Source organism: Scyliorhinus canicula, chromosome 3 (genome assembly GCF_902713615.1).
Source record: "Scyliorhinus canicula chromosome 3, sScyCan1.1, whole genome shotgun sequence".
Lineage (NCBI taxonomy): Eukaryota > Metazoa > Chordata > Chondrichthyes > Carcharhiniformes > Scyliorhinidae > Scyliorhinus > Scyliorhinus canicula.
In genome coordinates this window covers 107,316,788-107,340,594 of record NC_052148.1, presented here as the reverse complement: position 1 = coordinate 107,340,594, position 23,807 = coordinate 107,316,788, and the positions used below count along the sequence as shown (strand labels likewise).

Here is a 23,807-nt window from a genome sequence, read left to right as displayed (position 1 = left end):
CCAATTAATGTGAAATTATGGCAAAATGATTGCAACTGAGAGCAGTTGGGGTCAGATGAAAGCTGTTGAACGCAATTGATGTCAAATGATTGTGGGGGGAGAATTCCATGCAGTAGATTTCTGTGATTCTATGAAACACTGATCTACTGGTAAATGTTATAATTTTAACAGTACAATCAGCATTGTGCTCCTGGCAGGAAGTTCTGTCTACCAGGAGACTTATCAGAAACATGGGTGTATAATGAATATGATTTTGCATTAGTATTAGAAATTTAGAAAATACAGGAAATGTTCCATCGGAGTATGTACTAATTTAGTGTTTTAAACTGGACTGTAGTCTGAGTGGTTTGCATCTGGTCTAATATGAAAGAATGGCTGAGACATCGTTTATATACATGAAATCAGAATTCTCAATCATTTTTCAAATATTGAAAATATTGACTGTCTAGGTTTATATCTGTCAGTTATATACATATCCCACATTAAAAACGCCTTCTGATTGTACGTTTTGTTTTAGTGTGGTTTGCAAATTAGGGAACATGCCCAAAGAACACTTCTAGTCTTGATCTCCATCTTTGTATGAGCATGGTTATTGCACACGTGCCAATAGCCACATTACAACTGCACATGCTCGCTGTTCTTTTAAAACACGTCTCACTGCTTTACTTGCCACCGCTCTAAACCCCCCTCCCTGCTTCACACTTCTCTCACCCCGATTGCTTTTCTTGTGCAGTTTCCCTCTCCCTCTTCTTCACCAACTGTCTCCTGACCTCCTTACTCCCTCCCGCTCAGCAACTACCTCCTGACATCCTACCTCTCTCCCGCTCACCACGCATCTCTACTTCCTCGATACTTGCCTCTCACAGTCCTGTTGCTGCTCCCTCCACCAATCTCCTCGCTGATTGCTGCTCGCCACCTCTCTTGCCAATCCTCTCCCTGTGTCTGAGGGTAAGAGGGAAGAAGAGAGGGTGAGGGAAGCAGCAAATGAGTCACGAGGGGATGTTGTGTGGGTTTCAGAAAGCAGCAATTGAGCGGAAAGTAGTAAGTAGGAAGATGATTTTTTTTTGGCTCGTTAAGTTCAAGGCAGCTAATACGTTTTTAATGTAAAAATTATGGGTCAGGAATGTATCCCATCCTTATTACATACTCTCTATAGGAAAGTGATTTTTGTTTAGCATAGTTAACTTAGCACTCAATTTTTAGTGACACATGGGGTGGAATTCTCCGACCCCCCGCAGGGTCGGGGAATCGCCCGGGGCTTTTGTAAATCCCGCCCCCACCGTAGCCGGAATTCTCCGCCACCCGGGAATCGGCGGGGGCGGGAATCGCGCCGGTCAGCGGGCCCCCCCGGCAATTCTCCGGCCCGCGATGGGCTGAAGTCCGGCCGCTGTCAGGCCTCTCCCGCCGACGTGGTTGAAACCATCTCTGGTGCCGGCGGGAGCAGGCAGCGCGAGTGGGCCCCGGGGTCCTGGGGGTGGGGGGGGGGGGGGGGGGGGGGGTTGGGGGGGGGGAGGCACGGGGTGATCGGACCCCGGGGGGTGCTCCCACGGTGGCCTGGCCCACGATCGGGGCCCACCAATCGGCAGACAGGCCTATGCCGTGGGGGCACACTTTCTTCCGCCGCCGCCATGGCCTCCACCATGGTGGAGGCGGAAGAGACCCCCTCCACCGCGCATGCGCCGGTGGTGATGTCAGCGGCCGCTGACGCTCCGGCGTATGCGCGAACTTACGCCAACCGGCGAAGGCCTTTCGGCCAGCCCCGACGCCTGGTCGGCGGGGCGCCAAAGGTCGTTGGCGCCAGTCGGAGAACTCTGCACCTTAGGAGAGGCCCGACGCCGGAGTGGTTCTCACCACTCCGGTACGCTGGGACCCCCCGCCCCGCCGGGTAGGGGAGAATCCCGGCCATGATGTGGAGGAAGGAGCAGTGCTCCGAAAGCTAGTGTTTGAAACAAACATGTTGGACTTTAACCTGGTGTTGTAAGGCTTCTTTTAGTGACACAGAAATGTGAAATGAGGGAAAGCTGTATTTTGTTTTTAGTCCATAGAGGAACACTGACATTACAACTGTCAAATTAATCCAAAATGTCAATTAGTCTTTATTCAGCATGCACAATAATATCTGGATGGGAATCTTTACAGAAGTTCTGAAATGGGTCTCTTTGAATTTGCAGGATTGATTACGACAACATCACGAAAACTAGACCGGGAACAACAAGCAGAGCATATCCTTGAGGTGAGTATAATTTGTTGGCTTTAAAGATTTTCATTCTGGATGTTATTATTATAGCTTTATTTAAATGTAAAAAAATAATGTCCCAGCTAACGGCCCATCTTAATCTGGTGTGTCAATACAAACACGATTTTGGGATGTTTAGCTTTGAACATCCCTTTTCATATTTGGTACGCAGAGCTCCCATACTTCATACGAACACCATAATATTAAGAAAAGTCTTTAGCTGTTCCTGAAGTGGGGGCTAGAAAAATTGATGGCTAGACTACAATGGATTTCTGCAAGGACCATGAACATGGGCTCCAATGTAACACAAAGAAATCCTGTTGACTTTTTTGACTGCAGCACATCTGTTTCACTTCAGGCTACTGAAAATGGCTACACATAAGTCTTTTTTAAGGGTGTTTATAGGGAATCTTCAAAAGAACTAAAATTTGAGTCATAAAAGTAAAAGTGTTGTCTAAGAAAATATTTATCAGAGATTAGCACATGACCAATATAAACCGTTACTCATTCTCACCTTCCTTGTATACTGGTGATTTTTCATCACCTCTGCTGCCTGACTCAGTGTGATCAGCCAGTCTGACACTTACAATTATTATGCAATGTGAATTTGATATAATGTGAACAGCTGGTTGACTGGCCTCACTAATGTTTATAGCAGTCATCAAGATGTAATTGAAATTTCTATATAACCTGCACAGATAATTGCCATAAAAATGTTAATTTAACTGTTGCTTGGAACTAGCATTTCATATTCTGTTCAACAAATACAGACCTTCGCTCTGGACTTTTAAAATTGGGGAAATGTTCTCACTTTTGCTTTGATCAGTTACATCCCTGCTTAGTGGAGATTGTAACCCAAATTAGTTAGAACTAGGAAAAACAAATATTCACTGCACTGTTGTGGTAACAGTATGCAGCAATCTGTCGTGAAAAATGAGACTTCGCCCGGAATTCTCCAGCCGTTGGGATTCTCTTTTCCCGGTGACAGTATTCCCCCGACCACAGATTTCCTGGTGTGGGGTGGCTTAAATGGAAAATCCCATTGACAAACGACAGGAAGAGAGACTCCCGCCGTCAGCGAATGGCACGCCGCCAAGAAATGAAATACATGGCTGGGGACCGGAGAATCCAGCCCTTTATGTTTAAACCTGTATTTTGTCATTCGTCGAACTTGTCTAACTTCATCTGAACTAGGTTTAAAGTAATTTTTCTTTCCACTTAATGCAACATAATGTACAAAGCATTGTCGTCACCTTGCAATTGGATACCAGGAATACAGAACATTATAAAAATGGGAGTGAATTGGTTCTTCTTATACTGGATTCTACATTTATTTCTAAAAATTGCTACATATTTCACTGCGGAACATGTTATTTAGTCTGATCGTCCTTTCAATGGAGTATTTTCTGAGGCAATTATGAGAATAATTGAATAAAAACAGTTTCCCATTTATCTGTTAAAGGAATTCTCTATGACAACGCTGGTGTTGCTTTGATATCAAGAACATTACTTCAATTTTATTTTCAGTTATTCCAAAAAGATTGTGGTGCTGGGAAAGAGAGAGTGAAATTTTCAGATATCAGTGATTACAAAAGGTGCCTTCAGTTTGATGATTTCGTGAAGCTATGTTGCTGCTGCTGAGTTGCAATTCGATGGTATTTTTTGGGTGAAAATAGCCACCTCAGCATCCGTGTGACATGAGAGTGCTCATCCTCTACTAAGATGTCAAAGACTATTGCTGTCTTCTCCTGATTGCCGTGTCGGCTTGAGGTCCATTATTTGATGTGCTTCCTGCTTGCCTGTTTCAGCGCAGAGATTATTTCCGGCACCTAGCTGGCAGACCATGAGGAGAGATTGAAGAAACTGACATAATATTCTCAAGAGTTTAGAGGGTTGGAGACAATCTCACTAAAGCATCCAAAATTTGTACAAGGCTCAACAGGTCAATTTAAGAAGCATCTACCCCCTGGCCGGGGTGTTTTAGAACCAGGGCACACATTCTCAGATAAGAAACATAGAAAATAGGAGCAGGAGTTGGCCAGTCAGCCATTTGAGCCTGCTCAGGCCATTTAGGACAGAGATGAACAGGAATTTCTTCACTCAGACGGTGGTGAATCTTTGGCATTCCCTACACCAGAGCTTTCTATAGAGGCTCAGCTTGAGATATTGTAACCTGTTTTGGGTGGCAGTAAGGCCAATGATATTTTAACAAGGGTGTACTTAGAGGAACCAGTATAGCCAACTAAGTCAGGCACCGGATCCTTTTATGGTTCAGGTGATCCAGTCAAAAAGAAGCCCAAGAAGTAAATTTTAATTTATCTTTGAGTCCAGGTGCAGCAGGAGTGCTCCTCTAGGCTCCATAAAACGACTTGAGCCACTGCAGATGGTCCACCAGCCCCGCTAAAAGATGGATTTCTTTGGTTGTGAGCTGTCTCAAGGTCATTATCTTCAGTCCACAACTCCGTTTAGCAAGAATGGATTCTGTCCCTTCCTTTGGCATGCGCACCCTGGCTGATACACTCCTCCGAGTAGTATTTTAAAACTGGACAAGAGCTTGAAATCTACTCCTTCAGCTGGATTGGAGACAGGACGCAGGAGTCAAATTTGTTTTTGTGTCAGAAACCAATCTCCAGGGGGAAACTAACTAAATTCAGATTTCTGCAGCGACGAACCCTTAATTGTTGTGGGAGCTGGTGTCTGGTCTTGATTAAATCTTGGTGGGGCAGGAATGCAGGTGGATTTCAGATAGCCAAGGTAACCATCACTGAGGCTTCTGGTTACCCGAAAGAAAAGAGTTCGTGCCAAAGCATGCCACAGGGAAATGAGGTGGCAGTTTAGGAAAAGGGGAAGTGCAATGTGACCTGGGTGTCATGGTGGAACAGTCACTGAAGGTTGGCATGCAGGTACAGCAGGCAGTGAGGATAGCCAATGGCATGCTAACCTTCATAGCGAGAGGATTTGAGCAGAGGAGTAGGGATGCCTTGCTGCAGTTATACAGGGCCTTGGTGAGGCCACACCCTGAGTATTGTGTGTAGTTTTGAACTCCTAGTTTGAGGAAGGACATTCTTGCTAAAGGGGGTCCAGCGAAGGTTCACCACAATAATTCTCTGGGTGGCAGGGCTGACATATGAAGAAAGACTGGATAGACTGGCTTGTACTCACTGGGGTTTAGAAGAATCAGAAGGGATCTCATCGAAACATATAAAATCCAAATGGGATTGGATTGGACAGGCTAGATGCAGGAAGAATGTTCCTGACGTTGGGGATGTACAGAACGAGGGGGTCACAGCATAAGAATAAAGGGTTTGCCATTCAGGACTGAGATGAGGAAGAACATCAGAGTTGTGAACTTGCGGAATTCTCTACCACAGAAGGTAGTTGGGGTCAGTGTGTTGAATATATTCAAGAGGGAGCTGGACATGGCCCTCGCGGCTAAAGGGATATGGAGGGAAAGCAGGAGTGGGATACTGTATTTGCATGATCAGCCATGATCACATTGAATGGTGGTGCAGGCTCAAAGGACTGAATGGCCTACTCTTGCACGTATTTTCTATGTTTTTATGCCACAGAGGAGATCGAGACCTGGCACCCATGAGGGAGAGGAGGGAGATCCTCTTCCTAGAGTGTGGCAGGAGGGAACCACTTTGACATGCAGCAAGGGCAGTTCTCTTCAGACTCATCTCCTACTGCCTCCAATTCCTCCTCCCTCTTGTCACCTGCTGGTCCCCTGATGGGCTGTCTGCTTCCTGGACCTCACGATCTCAGGAGGGCCATGTTATGGCACCCAGAGCAGACAGATTCAGTAACTGAGATCCATGCATCACCTAACCAGTCCAGGCAATGAACCCAACCCACCCTAAGCCCACGGTGCCCCATCAGATGTTAATTTGGTGAGTAGTCCAGTATCAGTAAAGTGGGCATTGATCATGTGGGTGATGCTCGGTGTGCAGCTGCCTGTGAGATGCAGCAGAGGTCTGTGCTGACTAGAGCACAGGTGCCTGTGACCATCTGCCTTGAGAGTCACAAGCCCCTTTCTCACTGGTTCTCAGCAATCTACAGCTCTTTTCACCTCAGCCCTTAGTTTCTGTGCTCAGGGTTGTGCCTGCTCTACCTCTTGTCCCTCTCCTCTGCCCTCCTGATGCCAAGAGCTCTGCCTTCCGGTGCAGACTATAGTTTCTTATCTGTAATGGACTCAGTCTGTGAAGTTGCAGCACCCATTGCCATCTGCAGCGTTCCTAATGGAGTGCAAACTGCTGTGCCCATTGCTCCAATGCACAGGTGATGCTAGGAGGATGACAGCCCTCTGAACTGAGTTGGCAAAGTTCTTAACACTGACTGCTCCCCTGACCTGTTGAAAGGCTGCTACAACTTGAACTTCAAAGGAGCAAGCCCTTTGATAATTGAAAAACTTTTTTACTTTTTTAAACTCTTCCCACCTCCACGACTTTACCCAGACGTGATCTTCACCTCAGTGAAGCTGGTCTGACTCAGGACTGCTGCTAAACCTGCTGGGAATGTTGAAAACAAGAGATGGGCTTTTAATCAGTACTTAATGTTTTTAATTGCTGCCTATGGTGGTATGAATGGGAGCACTGCCATTGGTGCAGAGCACTGGTTTCCCATTGGCTCTGGCTGGTCATGTGCCCCTCGTCTGATTGGCTGGGACTAGTTATGTGACTGCTCACCAATTGGTCGAGAGGCAAGTAGACCCCGCCACCGAGGCAGGGTATAAGTACCCAGAGTTCCCAGCGGTTGGCCTTTCTCTGTAGTCGACCACCGGGCTAACATCTAGCTGATTAAAGCCTAAGTTTGGACCTCCTTCATGCCTCGCGTCCAATTGATGGTACATCACTGCCATAATAGGGGTGTGGGCCAGTTCACAGGCCTGCATGCTCCACTTACGTGGGAAGATCATTTGGCCATTTTTTAAACTTGCCTGCCACTGTTACAGGCTGATTGGGGCCAGGAAAATCCGGCCCTTTGTGTTTGTTTATAAAAGGGATACTGGGAAAAGGCTTTATTTAAAGTGCATTTTTGCGAGAGATAGCTACTCTTTGGAATGAAAGAAGAAAATTCTGAAATCTTTTGCTAAGAGGACTATTATTTTGTTGAAATGGCTTACTTAGTGCAGCAAGTAATTCTGTTGTTATCGAATACCACAGTGTTTACAGGAATTTGGGTAATTTTGCAATATGTTGTGATTCAGGAAGTTAAATTTGGTTTGGCTGCTTTGATTCTGTAGGTGAAGATTTAGGACATAGAGGGGAAACCTCATGTTTCTGGCCACCATTGTATTATTCTAATTATCCATTTGATAGCAATGGGAATAACTCCAGGGTGCCATATGAAATGTGCATGATGAGACAGTAAATTAACTTCCTAAATGGAGCTTGTGTTCTTTAGCTTTGAACGTCAAGCTCCCATGTATGAGTCGTAAGTAAGGTCGTTCATTACTGCACAACAGTATAAATAATCCAGTCCAGGGAGTGATAGATCAGAATACTGCTTTCAGTTCTTTTTCCTTTATAACGTATAATTTAGACACGTGTTCAAAAATCTTTTTCTTGATGGATGACATTTTAATAAATGCCGAGACATTTAAATGTTTTAGGGCTAGGCGAAGTGAAGGGTCTTTGGGCAGACATTTCGAGGTATTTTTGGACAGGAGAGCTATTGTTCTTGAAATTTTTTGCTGTGTCTCAAGAGTTCATTAAACTGTCATTTTAGGCTCATTTCTCTTCAGCATAGTTTTTAAAAATAAATTTAGAGTGCACAATTATGTTTTTCCCAATTAAGGGGCAATTTAGCGTGGCCAATCCACCTAACCACATCTTTTCTTTTGGTGTGTGGGGGTGAAACCCACACAGACTCCGTTTAGCATAGTTAACCAAATATGGCTTTGTAAGGCCTTTCTGCCAGCTGCTAATATATAGAGTCATAGAATCATACAGCACAGAAAAGACCCTTTGGCCCATTGTGCCTACGCCAGTCAAAAAGCGATCACCTAACCACTCTCATCCCATTTTCCTTGTCTGCCCTGGGGTTGCATGTACATATCTAAATACTTCTTAAATGTTATGAGGGTCTCTGCCTCCACCACCCTATCAGGCAGTGAATTCCAAATTCCCATCACACTCTGGGTAAAAATGTTTTTCTCAAATCCCCTCTAAACCGTCCCCTTACCTTAAATCAATGCCCCCTGGTCATTGACCCCTCCACCACGGAGAAAGGTTTCCTCCTATCTACTATATGCCCCTCATAATTTTACATATCTCAATCATGCTTCACAGTTTCAGGGTCCCAGGTTCGATTCTCGGCTTGGGTCACTGTCTGTGCAGAGTCTGCACATTCTCCCTGTATTTGCATGAGTTTCCTCAGGGTGCTCTGGTTTCCACCCACAGTCCAAAGATGTGCAGGTTATGTGGATAGGCCATGCTAAATTGCCCCTGGTGTCCAAAAACAAAGATGAGGTGGAGTTACTGGGTTATGGGGATAGGGTGGAGATGTGGCCTTAAGTAGGGTGCTCTTTCCAAGGGCTGGTGCAGACTTGATGGGGCTGAATGGTCTCCTCCTGCACTGTAAATTCTATTATGCTATGTCCCCCCTCCGCCTCCTCTGCTCCAAGGAAAACAAACCAAGTCTATTCAATCGCTCTTCATAACTAACACTCTCCAGCCCAGACAGCATCCTGGTAAATCTCCTCTGCACCCTTTCCAGTGCTATCACACCCCTCTTGTAATGGATTGGATTGGATTGGATTTGTTTATTGTCACGTGTACTGAGGTACAGTGAAAAGTCTTTTTCTGCGAGCAGCTCAACAGATCATTCAGCACATGGAAGAAAAAGGAATTAAACAAAATTCAAGAAAATACATGAAAATACATAATAGGGCAACACAAGATATACAATGTAACTACATAAGCATTGGCATCGGATGAAGCATACAGGGTGTAATGTTAATGAGGTAGTCAATAAGTGGGTCATTTAGGGGTCTGGTGACAGTGGGGAAGAAGCTGTTTTTGAGTCTGTTCGTGCGTGTTATCAGACTTCTGTATCTCCTGCCCAATGGAAGAAGTTGGAAAAGTGAGTAAGCCGGGTGGGAGGGATCCTTGATTATGCTGCCCGCTTTGCCCCGGCAGCGGGAGGTGTAGATGGAGTCCATGGATGGGAGGCAGGTTGGTGTGATGGACTGGGCGGTATTCACGACTCTCTGAAGTTCCTTGCGGTCCACGTCGATTCCAGAACTGCAAACAATATGCTAGCTGTGGTCTAACTAAAGTTTTATACGGATCTAACATAGCCACCCTGCTCTTGAACTCTATGCCTCGGCTAATAAAGGCAAGTATACATATGCGTTCTTAGCCACTGCATCCACCTGCTCTGCTACCTTAAGGGACCAGCACATGAAGATCCCTCTGATCCTGGGTGCTTCCCAGGCTCCTGCGCTCATCATGTATTCCCATGCCACCTTTGGCCTGCCCAAGTGTAGCACCTCACACCTATCTGGACTGAATTCCATTTGCCACTGATCAGCCCAACTGACCAACTAGTCCTCATTATTTACTACTCCACCAATTTTCGTATCATCTACATGTACAAGCATTGTACATGTATATGTACATGTTTTCTATTCCACGATTACTCTACGATTTAATTCCATTTTACTGCCTATTTTATTAATCTCCTTTCTCATGGTACAGCCTCGGCTTGTGCTTTATCCATGGGAAATTAAAAAACTATGGGCGGGATTCTGCGGGAATCGGCGGGGCCGGCAACTCCAGCGCCGAGGAGTGGCGTGAACCACTCCGGTGTTGGGCTGCCCCAAAGGTGCGGAATCTTCCGCACCTTCAGGAGCTAGGCCGGCGCCTGGGTGGTTTGCACCACGCCGACCGGCGGGGAAGGGGTTTGGCGCCACGCCAACCGGCGCCGAAGGGCCTCCGCCGGCCAATGCGGGTTGGCGCATGCGCGGGAGCGCCAGCATGTGCTGACGTCATCCCAGCGCATGCGCAGGGGGTGTTCATCTCCGCGTCGGCCATGGCGGAGGACCACAGTGGCCGACGTGGAAGAATGGAGTGCCCCCGCGGCACAGGCCCGCCCGTGGATTGGTTGGCCCCGATCGCCAGCCAGGCCACAGTGGGGGCACTGCCCAGGGACAGATCCCCCCCCCCCCCCCCCCCCCCCCCAGGACCCTGGAGGCTGCCCGCGCAGCCAGGTCCCGCCGGTAAGTACCTACTCTAATTTACGCTGGCGGGACCGGCCGAAAAGGGGTGGCCACTCGGCCCATCGCGGGCCGGAGAATCGCCGGGGGTGCCACTGCCAGTGGCCGCCGACCAGCGCGGCGCGATTGCCCCCACCAAATCCCCGGAGCAGGAGAATTCGGCAGCCAGCGGTGGCAGGATTCAAGCCGCCCTCCCGGCAATTCTCCCATCCGCCAGGGGGGCCGGAGAGTCCCGTCTCATATTCTGGAAATCTGGAACTCATTCCACCAAAGTTTGAGTCAACTGAATGATTTTTGATGGGTAAGTGTATCGATTCATATGGAACAGAGGTTGATAACTTGGTATTATTAGTGAGATAGAAATCGAGCAGAGTCTTGAATGATGGAGCAGGCTTGAAGGGCTGAAAGGCCCACTCCTGTTCATTTCCAGCAGTGCTTTGAATGGATTTTGTAGGGAACTGACTTGGCTCAAATTACAGTGGCTGTAATTTGTCGTTTCAGCACACACTGACTAATTCTTTGTCAAGTTTGTCGTCTTACCTGGATAGTATTTTAATTATCAGCTACTATTCAGCATGAAGTTGAATTGCTTCTTTTATGTTTTGTGGATTGTTTATTCATTCATGGACAACCCATTTGTTACTTGGGCTGTGTTTTGTTGCATTTAGCTGCCTTTTTCATGACAATCACTTGTCCCTGATAACAAAATTTCAAGAAACTGCCTTGTGCAAGAGATCCTTTGTGTTAATGGGTAAGGTATTCTTTTTTTCACCTGGACAATAGCTGTCTACTGGTTTAGCCTTTACTTAATGAAACTCTGTCTCATTGGTAATGCAATACATTGTTGACTGTTATGTACAATGTTGTGGTTTGCAAAGTTAAATGGAACTGGATTAGTTTGAAATCTGATATTTTAAAGAATGATTTAGGTAATTTAGTATCTTCCGGGCAGCCTTTAGCGGGGTGATGGTGGCATTCAAATGAGGGCCAAATTGCACTAATCTATTAAGCATAATTAAATGTCTAGTGACTGACTGTGGTCATAGGCCTTTGTTTACTAGTTAAATGGTTATTGACCAATATATAATACATCATGGTGGGTGGTATATTTTCAGGCTGTGATCACTTCCTATAATGTTCTTGCCTTTCTGTTTTAGCGTGTTTCCTCCTGTTCAGTAAAATACTTGGCTGATTATTTAAACAAATAGAACATGTGGGTTGTGGGGTAGACAGAAAGATTAAAGGAGATGAAAAATCAGCCTCCTCTCAGTGCAAATTAAAAGAATGTCCGCTGAATGCCATTCGTCTGGGAATGAAGAGCTCTTGAGTGCAGAACACACAGAAGCCGTGACATATGGATTAAATATGTACAGACTGGTCTGCAAAATGTTCAACTAATCTGAAATTAGATCCAAGAAATTCTCAGTGCAAAACATAATTTAACATTATTGTTATTCCATTTGCAATGAAAATGGAAATTACAAATTCATCAGCCCCTGAAAAAAGTGAAGCCATTGTGGGTGGTGAACCTTCCAACTGCAATGAGTCTCTGTTTAAAATGTTCACCCACCTTCATTCAGATGCTGTATAGATTTGTGTTTCAAATTCACTTTGGACAGACAGATTGAAAATAATACCAAGTTAAATCGCTGCTTTGAACAAAGATTTCTGATTTTTAAAAACAATTACTGACATTTGTCCAGTGCTGCTTGCAAACCTAATCCCTGGTGTAAATTATTGTTTTAGAGCTGCTGCGATAAATTAAATTGAAATATAAAAAAGATGCTTAATAACACGGCATTTGATTATGACACATTTATGCCACAAATAGAGTTCAGTCATTTCAATTAACAATATGCAGAGTAAGATTTAGCATGGTTGTTTTATAGTCTTGAGATGTTGGCAGACTCCCAAAGCAGCTGCCTTTTGATATAGGCATACCAGCTACATGAAGTGAAATTCAAACCTTTGCTAATTTTACTGAAGGAAAATTAATGTAAGTTTTAATTATGAACTTCACTTTCTAGCCATTGCAATTTGCCAGTAAAAATGATGAACACTGGAATTTTCTGTCTTCATCTGCAGGGTGGGACGGAGGCACAATGTGGTTGGTGGAGGAGAAATAGGTTTTTCTGTGTGGTGCATGTTGGGTAGATGCTAAGCAGAACAATAAACACCAACAAAAGGTCCAAACTATTTTAGTGGTTGTCCTAGCATTTTAATATACCTGTGTGGTGGAGGTGCTGACAGGCAACGTGTTGATGGTGTGGGACTGACCCCGTGCCTCTGAGCCAACTCGGCCTTTTCATACAAAAGGAGAAGTAGAAGCAGTTCTAAGCAAGATTAGGGATGGTCAGGCTTATCAGGTGTCAGTTTTGTGGGGCAAGGAGAGCACTAATGCTCATCTAAGCCTCGCAACCAATGTTCCCCTAGACTGCAGAACAAACTGAAGAGTACTGTGTGGATTATTTTCCATTATCGGGGGTAGTTGGGAATACAGAACTTGAAACACAAACAGATGAGCCATGATTTTATCAAATGGCAGTGTTGGCTCGAGGGGCCAAAGGGCCGACTTCTGTACCTATTTTGTATGCTTGATAAATAGCGCAACTGTGCAATTACATAAAATATTTTAAAGTATTGCACACTAAAAAAATGGTTTATGCACAACAACTAATCTTTGAAGGGAATATTGCTCATGAATTCAAATCTTATAACAAATGGCCTTCCTGACTTATTTTCAAGGTGAGATCCACGCAGGCATGGGGAAAACGTGCAAACTCCACATGTACAGTGACCCAGAGCCAGGACCGAACCTGGGGCCTTGGCGCTGTGAGACAGCAGTGCTAAACACTGTGCCACCGTGTTACCCTGAAGGGATAAAATACTTAAAGGGCTGTTTTTATTAAATTATTTTTTATCGGAAATGGCCATCGTTTCCGAGGTCAGCATTTATTGTTCATTCCTAGTTGCTATTCAGAAGGTGTTGTTGAGCTGCCTTCATGACCCGCTGCAGTCCTTAGAGGTGTAGATACATCAACAGTGATTTTATGAGGGAATTCCAGGGTTTTGACTCGGCAACACTAACAGTGGCACTCCCCCAGTAACAGAGGCACCCCCAATAACAGAGGCATCGCACCCCCTACAACAAAGATACCCTACCCCCCATAACAAGGCAGCCCCCTCCATAAACAGAGAACCCCCCATTAATAGAGACACCTGTCTGGAAGCTGAAGAGCAGTCCAACCAGAAACGTGTGACAAAAGCACTACTTTAAAACTCACCTCTCCTCTAATTTCATCGAAAGCGAAAACCTTAAACACCTTCAGATCCTTTGATCTATGCACTTTTGCTTTTGCTAGGCTGTAATTGACAGCTTCCAGAACACCAAATGTCTGCATTTTTAAATTTAATTTCCCTTCACGCTTGAATGGATCTGAAGTAGCCGCCTGTGAATCTAACTGCAATGCTTATTAATCTCTAGCTATGACTGACAGCTCATGACGAGATCAAAAGCAGTCAAGTGCTTTCCACTGAGAAAAAGAGGTAGTGAAAGCACTAAACTCCAAGATGTTTAGAAACCAACCCATGGTTACACAGTGTCAAACTTTCTTTAATATGTTCAATCACATGTACCCATTACAACACCAGCAGAAATTTAGGTGTACCCTACATAAACTGTCCTATCTGTTTTGAGCATACTTGTCAGTTAGCACTGATAAGTGAGCAGTTTTGGTCTCCTTATCTAAGAAAGAACATACTTTCCATAGAGGGAGTGCAGAGAAGGTTCACCAGACTGATTCCTGGGATGGCAGGTTTGTCATGAGGGCAGATATGAGGACCTGTATTCACTGGAATTTAGAAGAATGAGAGGGGATCGCATTGAAATGTGTAAAATTCTGACAGGGTTGGACGGAATAGGTGCAGGGATGTTGCTTCCTTTGACTTGAGGGTGTAGAGCAAGAGATTACAGTTTCAGGATAAGGGCAGGCCAGTTAGGACTGAGATAAGGAGAAATGTCTTCACTCAGTAGGTGGTGAACCTGTGGAATTCTCTACCACAGAAGGTTGTGGAGGCCAAATGACTGAATATATTTAAGAAGGAAATAGATAGTTTCTAGACTCTAAAGGCGTCAAAAGAAATGGGGAGAGTGCGGGAGTACGCCATTGAGATAGAGGATCATTCATGATGCTGAATGGGGGAGCAAGCTTGAAGGGCTGAATGGTCTACTCCTGCTCCAATTTCTATGTTTTTAAAGCTGTGCATATTTGCTGCAAGTAAGTTGACTGAAACCGCTCTAACATATTTCACATTCAGCCCTGGAAAAGGTTTGAACTTAATTAGTTTGCTTGGGAGCATACAGAGATCCTAAAGGTGAAAACCAATTATGGAACACAATCTCTTGATATATTTCTTAATCCTTTCAAAGAAATTTCCTGTCTGCTAAAATAAAGCCCTTTAAAACCTTGCGTTAAAATTTAGTGTCTGTGCTCTAACGTGTCTTCTCTTTTTAAAATATGTTTTCCGATATAAAATGCTGATCACTGCCTCAAGACATTGAAGTTACTGGTCTCAAATGACTTAGACTTCGAGTGAAGCAAAAAGAAAAAAAAGTTTTATTAGGTCTGGCAATAAATACTTCTTATTTTGAACCTAGGAATATATTTGCTTCCACTTTATGAGCAAAATGAGTTCTAGTACAGTATAAAACTGGATGATTTAAAAAGCAAATACTAATAATGGTTTTGTTTTTCTTGCTGTTTTAATAGGTGACAATTACTGACAATGGCAGCATCCCAAAATCTACCATTGCTAGAGTTATAGTGAAGGTATTGGATGAAAATGACAACAAACCTCAGTTCTTGCAAAAGTTCTATAAAATCAAACTTCCAGAGCGAATAAAACCAGACCGAGAGAAATCAGTTAAGCGTGAACCTATCTTTAGAGTAATTGCTGCTGATAAAGATGAAGGTCCAAATGCAGAGATATCTTACAGCATTGAAGAGGGAGATGAACAGGGCAAGTTCTTCATTGAGCCTAAAACTGGTGTCGTCTCATCTAAGAAGTTTTCTGCAGCTGGGGAATATGATATACTTACAGTGAGTATGCATGAATGTATAAACATATGTCTGTGTGTAGGTTTGTACATTGAGTTCAGATACATTTGCCCAGAAATTCAGGCAATTCCATTTAATAGGTAAGTGGGGAGGGGGGAATTTTTCTTAGCGATACCTGAAAAGTGAAGCCCGCGACTGCCCCAATATTGCACCTTCAGCTTCATTTTAACAGAACTGGCAATAAGATTCAGCCAGTGAAGAGGAGTGCAAATTCATGCTACACATAGCGTCACAATAACTTTCAGCTAAGTGTGTTGGAACAATGATCTGGCTTAGGCTGGGAATTAGGATCATGGGCGAAATTCTCCAACCCCACGCAGGATCGGAGAATCGGCCGGCGGCGCCGATATTGCCGCTCCCGCCATGTTAAAGATTCACCCACCCGCCATAAAACGGCGTTCTTCAAATCCCGCCGGCCGCCTAGGATAACGGCTGGCGCCGGCGGGATGCCATTGTTTCTTTAAGCTTTTTTATTCACCGGCCCGGATTCACCGGCTGTGAATTATAAAGACAGAACCCAGAAACTTTGCCAAAAGTTTTTCCCTCTCTCTCCGCACGTTTTTCCTGTTGTTGTGAAACTGACCTGAAATCGCAAAGGTTGAAGCAGAAATAGACAAATCCAGACACATCTCCCACCCCGGGATCCCAGCATTTCCCTCTGCATTCTAACCAGGCAATATTCCTGGGTTTAGGCAGATTGCAATGTACTCACCAAAGTCCTGCTCTCAGCCAGAGGACGGACGGGACTCCCTCTCTCTCTCTCTGTCTGTCTGTCTCCATGATCTCCCTCTCTCTCTCTCTCTCTCTCTCTCTCTCTCTCTCAAACAAAGACAAGGCAGCTGGGAGGAAGGGGAGCCTTGAGGAAGATCTGCTGATGCCCCCATCCAATGGATGCCCGGGGCCAATGCACCGTCGCCCCCCCCCCCCCCCCCCCCCCCCCCCTGCACGCCGCTGCCCCTACCCCTACCCCCATACCTCTACCCCAACCCCCCCACCTCTATCCCTACCCCGACCCCCCACCTCTACCCCCACCCCTACCCCCCCCACCCCCTCCACCCCCCTCTCCCCCCCACCCCCCTCTCCCCAATGGGAGAGGGGGGTGGGGGGGAACAATGGGGTTGGGGTAAGGTGGGGGGGGGAGGGATAATGGCAGAGCATGGCAGTACTGAGGAGGAGGGATGGCTAAAGGCCTTTAGTGTGCCTTTGGGAGAAGCACTCATTTAGGCGCTCATTCCAGTAAGTTACTTATCTTTTTTTTTAAAATAATTTTTATTCAAATTTTTCAACAACAAATTTTCTCCCAACAGTTAAAGTAAACACGGTGTAAAACTAAACAGAAACAGAAATCCCCCCCAATACAAAGTAATAAATTAATAACTAATAACAATACAAGAAAGAAAAAAATATATAGAGCAAACACACCGGGAAGTCAAGAAACGGCTGCCACTGCAGGAAGAACCCTTGTACCCACGCCCTCAGGGCAAACTTAATCTTTTGCAGCCTGATGAACCCGGCCATGTCATTGATCCGGGCTCGGGGGCTTCGCGTCCCTCCACTGTAAGAGAATCCTACGCCGCGCTACTAGAGACGCAAAGGCCAGTGTACCTACCTCTCTCGCCTCCTGAACTCTCGGCTCCGATGCTACCCCAAAGATCGCGAGCCCCCAGCCCGGCTCCACCCTGGAACCAACCACCTTGGACAAAGTCCCCGCCACCCCCTTCCAAAACCCCTCCAACGCCGGACATGCCCAAAACATGTGGGTGTGGTTCGCCGGGCCTCCCGAACACCTCCCGCATCTGCCCCCCCCCCCCCCCCCCCGAAGGACCGGCTCATCCTCGCCCCAGTCATGTGCGCCCTATGCAGCACCTTTAGCTGAATTAAGCTGAGCCGTGCACAAGAAGAGGACGTATTCACCCTCCCCAGTGCATCCGCCCACATCCCATCGTCAATCTCTTCCCCTAGCTCCTCCTCCCACTTCGCTTTCAGCTCCTCCACCGAGGCCTCCTCCTCTTCCTGCATCGTTACTTATCTTTTTTGGGCCTTGGTGATTGCTAGACTTAATTTCCTGACTCAGAGTAAACAGATCATGGGGAAGGGCCCTCAAGCAAGCATAAGCAAAGGGGGTATAATACCAGTTTCAAGTGCAAATAAAGAAGACTCACTTTGTGCTTGCTGAATATGGAAGACAATTCACTTCCAGCTGGAACCATGTGAATGCTGCCTGGCTACAATACTGGTACTTTGGTGGTCCAATTAGTGGCAATTTTGCCCAAGGATGGTCCTCTGTTCATTTCTCCAGAATTTGCGGTCCTCCACTTCAGTTGCTTGTCCGAGCCTTCCACTCACAACTTTAGTATGACTTGGGTAATGAATACATGAGAGGTGGAACTCTCCGTCCTGCCAACTCTGTTTTCCTGCGCGGCACACCCTCGCTGGCAACGGGAATCTCTGTTCCCACAGCCGGCCAATGGGGTTTCCCATTTGGGTCACCCCACGCCATCGGGAAACACGAGGGCGTGGATGCGCTGCTGGTGGGGCAGAGGATCCCGCAGATGGAGAATCCCGCAGGAGGTGTTTTCTCATCACCGTCCTCATGTGTCCTGAATGAAAAACATGTTCGCTTCCCAAGGGATCCTTTATTGGTAAATGGTTCTTGTTCCTCAAAGTTCTAGCTCTTCTGTCATCACCACCCAAAATTTAGTGGTTCTGCTCTTGGCCTGGTCTTGAAACCTTGAGTGTGAGACCCTTGCCTGGGGCCGACTCTCTAAAGGACAGGGATGACCACCCTAAGGTCTGAAATGATCCTGCTACCTTAAAGTGACCTAAAACTAATTGTTGTGCAGACCAATTTCTCGGCCATATTCTTTGCTTACAACGTAGGATACCTCAAAATAGCTCACAGAAACATCATCACATCTAATATAACATGCCTTCATTAGTTTCCTAAAGATGTGGCCATGTGGAGTGAAGCATTTGCAAATGAGATGGATTTCTCACACCATCATGGGCCTGCAGTACAATTTTCTACTTGCGTGTTCGTGGTCAATGTTCATTTCCTAGGTGCAATGTAAAGTGATAAATGAATGCCTGGACTCTTCAAGAAGTGACTTTGTACTGTTTATTTATACATTATGAATTATACAATGATGGCATCTCCTTCAGCAAAATGCATTTGGGCTGTCAGGTAAAAGATACATTATTTTTTACAGATAAAAGCTGTGGATAATGGACGCCCTCAGAAATCATCTGCAACTCGGCTGCACATCGAATGGATTGTGAAACCCAAGCCACCCCCTGTGCCATGGAATTTTGAAGAATCTTCATTTTCCTTTAGTGTCATGGAGAGTGATCCAGTCACTCACATGGTTGGAGTCATTGCTGTTGAACCTGCTGGCACTACCCTCTGGTTTGATATCACCGGTAAGGAATGTGATGCCGTTCTTGCTAGTTAGTTGTAATGATTTCCAAAGCAAACATCTTATTGAATTGGCTACTTTGAAATAATTAATTGAGTTCTCTAGGATACTTTTAGTTTCTCTTGTTTTTTTGCCATTCTTCTCCGATCTCTCTTCACCCTCTGGGTACTCTTTATTAGGGCAAAGTGTCTACTCATTGTATAATGAATTGTCTTCAGAAATCATTCACAATTTTGAACCTTGAGTGGTTTGTGGGAACAAAACCATCCCCGAGTCATGAAGTTCTGTGGAATCGATGTTTTCCTTTAATGCCACATAAGTCTTGATTGACTATTTAACTATAAGAGCACATAACTTGTTCAGTCTTATTACCTCATGACACTTCCCATAGGAGTAGAAACACTGACTGATTTTTTTTTAACTACCCTAATCTAGAGGCACAAAGGATTATTATAATGTCTTACTACTTTCTGAGCAAGGTCAGCCGAATCAGCCCATGATGCTTTTGTTTTTCCTGTCCCTCTGGTTCAATTGTAGTATTAATAAACTAATGGAGCCAGTGCACTGCATCTTTTTACACTTTTTTTCTGGAATTACTTAGATTATTAATGTATTATTTAATGTACTCAATGTGTTTAAATAAGCAAATGGAAATGCGTACAAGGTACGCAGGAACAACCAACAATACTGCTTCCTTTGACATACTCACAAATCAGACCCCAAATTGGAGGTTGACAAGGTTTCATTTACAATTTACTGAATTTGCATAATTATATATAAATTCAACATGCTGTTTGTAAACTGAATGAGTTCATAATGATAAATCTAAACAAATTACATTCTGTTTGAAAATCAGGCTTATAATTTAATTTGTCCCTCTTGTGATATTTTTTTTCTTCGACTATGTAACAGCCTTGACGGCTCCCATGGCTGTGTGTGTGGGTGGGGGGGGGGGGGCAGAAATAAAATCCCAAGATGCATAAACAAAAACATGTAACTGAGATTGCATCGATATAATATTTTTCAGATTTAAATTGTCTGAACGTATTTAAATCAAATGTTTCAGAATTGTTGATTAGAACCGACAAGAGACTTGCATTGTTCGTACAAAGATATGCATGCTAATTTGTGTAAATTGCAGTTTGAGTGAAACCAGGAAAATAAATGGTGCCTCTGCAATCTGACACCTCTGTCAAGAACAGCACTGAAAAGGAAGGCACAGGTGCACAGCCTGTGATTTTTCATCCATTCTTCTTAATGGACAAAACAAAAAAAAATCACAGAATATATTGACTGTGAATGCTGTTTCCTATCAGCAGTACTAGATTGTGGGATCATCCTTATAATGGTCTACCCTCTACTATTGTGTATCTCACCTTTAACTAGATTCTCATTTACTAATCTAATTTCTTTTCTTTTCTATCCTTGCTGCCTTTTCTGTCTTCGACTGTGTTTCTGGCTCTGCAAGGTGACAAACAAGCTAGAGAAATGTTTTATATCTTTCAGATGGCTTGTGACCCGAACTGTACAGCAGAAGGTATCTGCTGCCATCTCATAATTATACTTTGGTACTACATTATGAGATCTACTAATTAAGTTTAGCAATGGAAATTGTATTAATTTTGCTCTGTTCATAAACTAAGAAAAATGTTGCCCAAATAAGTTAATTCTCATATAGTAAGTATCATTGAATTAGCAAGCTTAACATATTTTATATTGTCAGTGGTTGCATAAGCTGCTGCTTTTACGTTTAACCCAGTTGTTCTCTTCTGTTAATTCTATGTATATCTGTTTATCAATATATTAAAAATATGGCATCTATATGTACTATATATACTATCTGTAACTTCCTCAATTATAATTGGATTGGTTTATTGTCACGTGTACCGAGGTACAGTGAAAAGTATTGTTCTGCGCGCAGCTCAAACAGATCATAATTATAATTTCAAAGTCCATTATCTGTACAAATTTGCTGTAATTTCTCTTTTCTCCTCAATAGTATGCTGCAGCACCACCACTGGCCAAAAGGTGAATTTACCATGCCAGTTTACATAGGGTGAATTCTCCGGTCCCCCCAGCCACTTGTTTCTTGGCGGTGAGCTGTTCTCTGGTGGCGGGATTCTCTGCTCCCGCCGCTTGTCAAAGGGATTTCCCATTGAAGCCACCCCACGTCACCATGAAACCCCGGGGGTACGCTGCCAGCGGGAACAGAGAATAGCAACGGCCGGAGAATTCTGGCCATAGAATGTTGCTTTATAAATGTGGAATTTAGAATCAGAATATAAAAATGAAAGATATACCTTTAATCTGAGGACTGAATTGTGTCTGCATGGCATGGTCCAGGTTGATGATCAACATGCTAATCCTTCAGACGTTTTCCCGCTATTCCACCATGCGAAAAAAAGTGGCTGAAGATATGAAGCAAAAAACAAAAAACCTAGTATTTCTATATAGAACAATGCCAAAATTGGCTGAGTTACACTTTCTCAAAAGTAATTATTAATGTTTCATTCAGTTTCATAACCATGCACTGCTTTGCTAAAATTTAAAGAATTAGCAAATAAAAATGAATTCAAAATTCTATTTAAAATATAGAATCATGTGGAATTGAGAAACTATTTTAACTTCTCTGGCTGGAGGCTAACTGTTAATGAAGGAAGCAATTAAAATTTGCCTACTCTTGTGCTTTTAATCCCTGACTGGATGCTTAGAGTTCCACATCTCAGTGACCTTTATACCTGAAGTTATTAAATATTCATGCATTGAATTTGTAATGATTTGCTGATTACCACAATGCTAGTTTTCTGAGGTTCTTCATGAATTAGCAGATCATTCTAAAATGAATCATTTCTCACCAATATATCCACCTAGAAGCTAGTAGCATCTTACTTGGGAATTGCACTGTTGAGTCTATTTTACAACATTCCTTCACCTTCAAAAATGGTCTATATTGCGCTAAGGTCATCACGCTGTTGCCTGAATGTAATCAGCTAATGATTGAAATAAGCCTGCCCTTTCTTGTTAAAACAGTAGCTGTTCAAAATATTTCTAGTGAAAGCAAGAATAACAATAATTGTCAGTTGCAGCTGAAATTTCAACCTTGAGTTGTCTTTTAACCTGCTGTTGGAAAATAGCTACATTTAAAAATTGGTTATGAATTAAGTGAACAATATATTTACTTATTTATAATTGCATCAACATTTAGTAAACTAATTTGCTGTTCAGAGGCAAATCTGATCATTTGTCATATCCATAAAATATTAATATTGGAAAGGTTAAAATAGCACATTCAGCATCGAGGAATACAACTAGAGCTTTCTACTATTAAGTACGAAGTTGGAAGTTCTGTTGATAATTTCCCTCTACTGAAAACTAAGAGGTATGTAACATACCTGCAGTTAGTAATTAAAATCAACATTTTGGATTTTTAAAGGAAAAGAGATGGAAGTTATTTTACCATTAGTATTTACTGACTGTATTCCAGTAAATCTCACAAGGTGCACAAACTTGTTTCTAAACTTCCATTCATTTTGATCCAGACCTTGAGTTCGGATGGTTGACAGGTGCTCCAGTTGATGTGTTCAAAGTAATCAAGGAATTCAGAAGGGTAGAAATTGAAAAGTTGCTTTCTTCTGCTGAGGGAATGCAGCAGAACAACATGTAATCTTAAAGTTAGAATTAAATGATTCATTTATCAAATCAGGAAGTGCTTTTCCACACAAAGGAACTCTCTGCCCCAAAAGTTTAGATTGCTGGGTCGATTGAAATTTAAGACTGAGATTGAGGATTGGATTAGCCATGGCCTGTTTGAATGGCAGAACAGGCTCGATGAGCTGAATGAAATTTGTGATTGACATTTCACATTGATTCACTAGGAATGCTGGAGTGTACTATTTTGCATAACTCAGTTTAAAAAGTTACTTCATCTTCATAAGGAACAGGTCTTGAAAATTTGTTTTTCTGAAAACCTTTGTGGAATTCTATTTTCATGTATTGCAGCAGTGTGAAGCAAGTGTTGTTCTAAACTTTTAACAAGCCACCTGTGAGCATGAAGCAGTTGGCTCAAAAATGAACATAATAATTGTATGAATATTTTCTGACTTAATTCAGAATTGATTTTATGCGCTAAGAAATGGTTTACTGTCAGTTGTGTTGAACGTTAATTGAATGGCTGGGCAGTAAAAACATGCAGAAACATTCAGCAAAATCTTTTTTTTTTAAATGGTCAAAAATATCAATCATTTGTATTTTGGTGTCAATGGTAAAAGGGGAATGAGCTTAAAAGTTTAATGATTTTTTAAATATTTTGAATCCGTTTCAAAGTGCTTTGTAATCCATGAGAATGAGAAGGGAATATTATACCTATAATGTGTTAAAAACCTTTCAGAGCGTACACTTCTTGTTCCCAAACTGTAATTCAGGAGTCATGGTATTTAATCTCAACATTCAGCTTCAGAACTACCTATGCCAATACTTATAATGGATATCCATATTCAAATACTTCGAATATAAATGCCTGTTTTGATGTGAAAATTTTCTGTTGTCACAGTTTGTGGATGAAGCAACTGAACCACGAAAATACAACTTTTTTTTTTGCTCAGCAATTAAAATTGTTAATATCTGAAATAAGTTGAGAAAATTAGAAACATTTTAGGATAACCCTCTATTGATCCAATGGATTGTTATCTCTGCCTTTTCATACCCTTGGTAATTTGACTGTCCCAAAATCTGATGCTCGGACATAACGGGCGGGATTCTCCGAGCCCCGCGCCGGAGAATCGCCACAACTGCGCCATGCTGTCCTGACGCCGGCACGCGGT

The 23,807-nt window shown here is 43.6% G+C and overlaps 1 protein-coding gene across 8 annotated transcripts in view; it reads left to right on the top strand.

The window, feature by feature from the left end:
• fat1a (FAT atypical cadherin 1a) overlaps nt 1-23,807 on the top strand; it is a 248,833-nt gene that overhangs the window by 140,271 nt on the left and 84,755 nt on the right. For 7 of the 8 annotated variants that reach the window (XM_038791072.1, XM_038791071.1, XM_038791070.1 and 4 more), the window contains exons 4-6: nt 2,172-2,233; nt 15,224-15,553; nt 18,781-18,991. In XM_038791072.1, the coding sequence (XP_038647000.1) occupies nt 2,172-2,233; nt 15,224-15,553; nt 18,781-18,991 (603 nt within the window). Of the gene's footprint in view, nt 1-2,171; nt 2,234-15,223; nt 15,554-18,780; nt 18,992-20,455; nt 20,525-23,807 lie in introns of all 8 variants that reach the window. The other variant, XM_038791075.1, reaches the window with a different exon arrangement.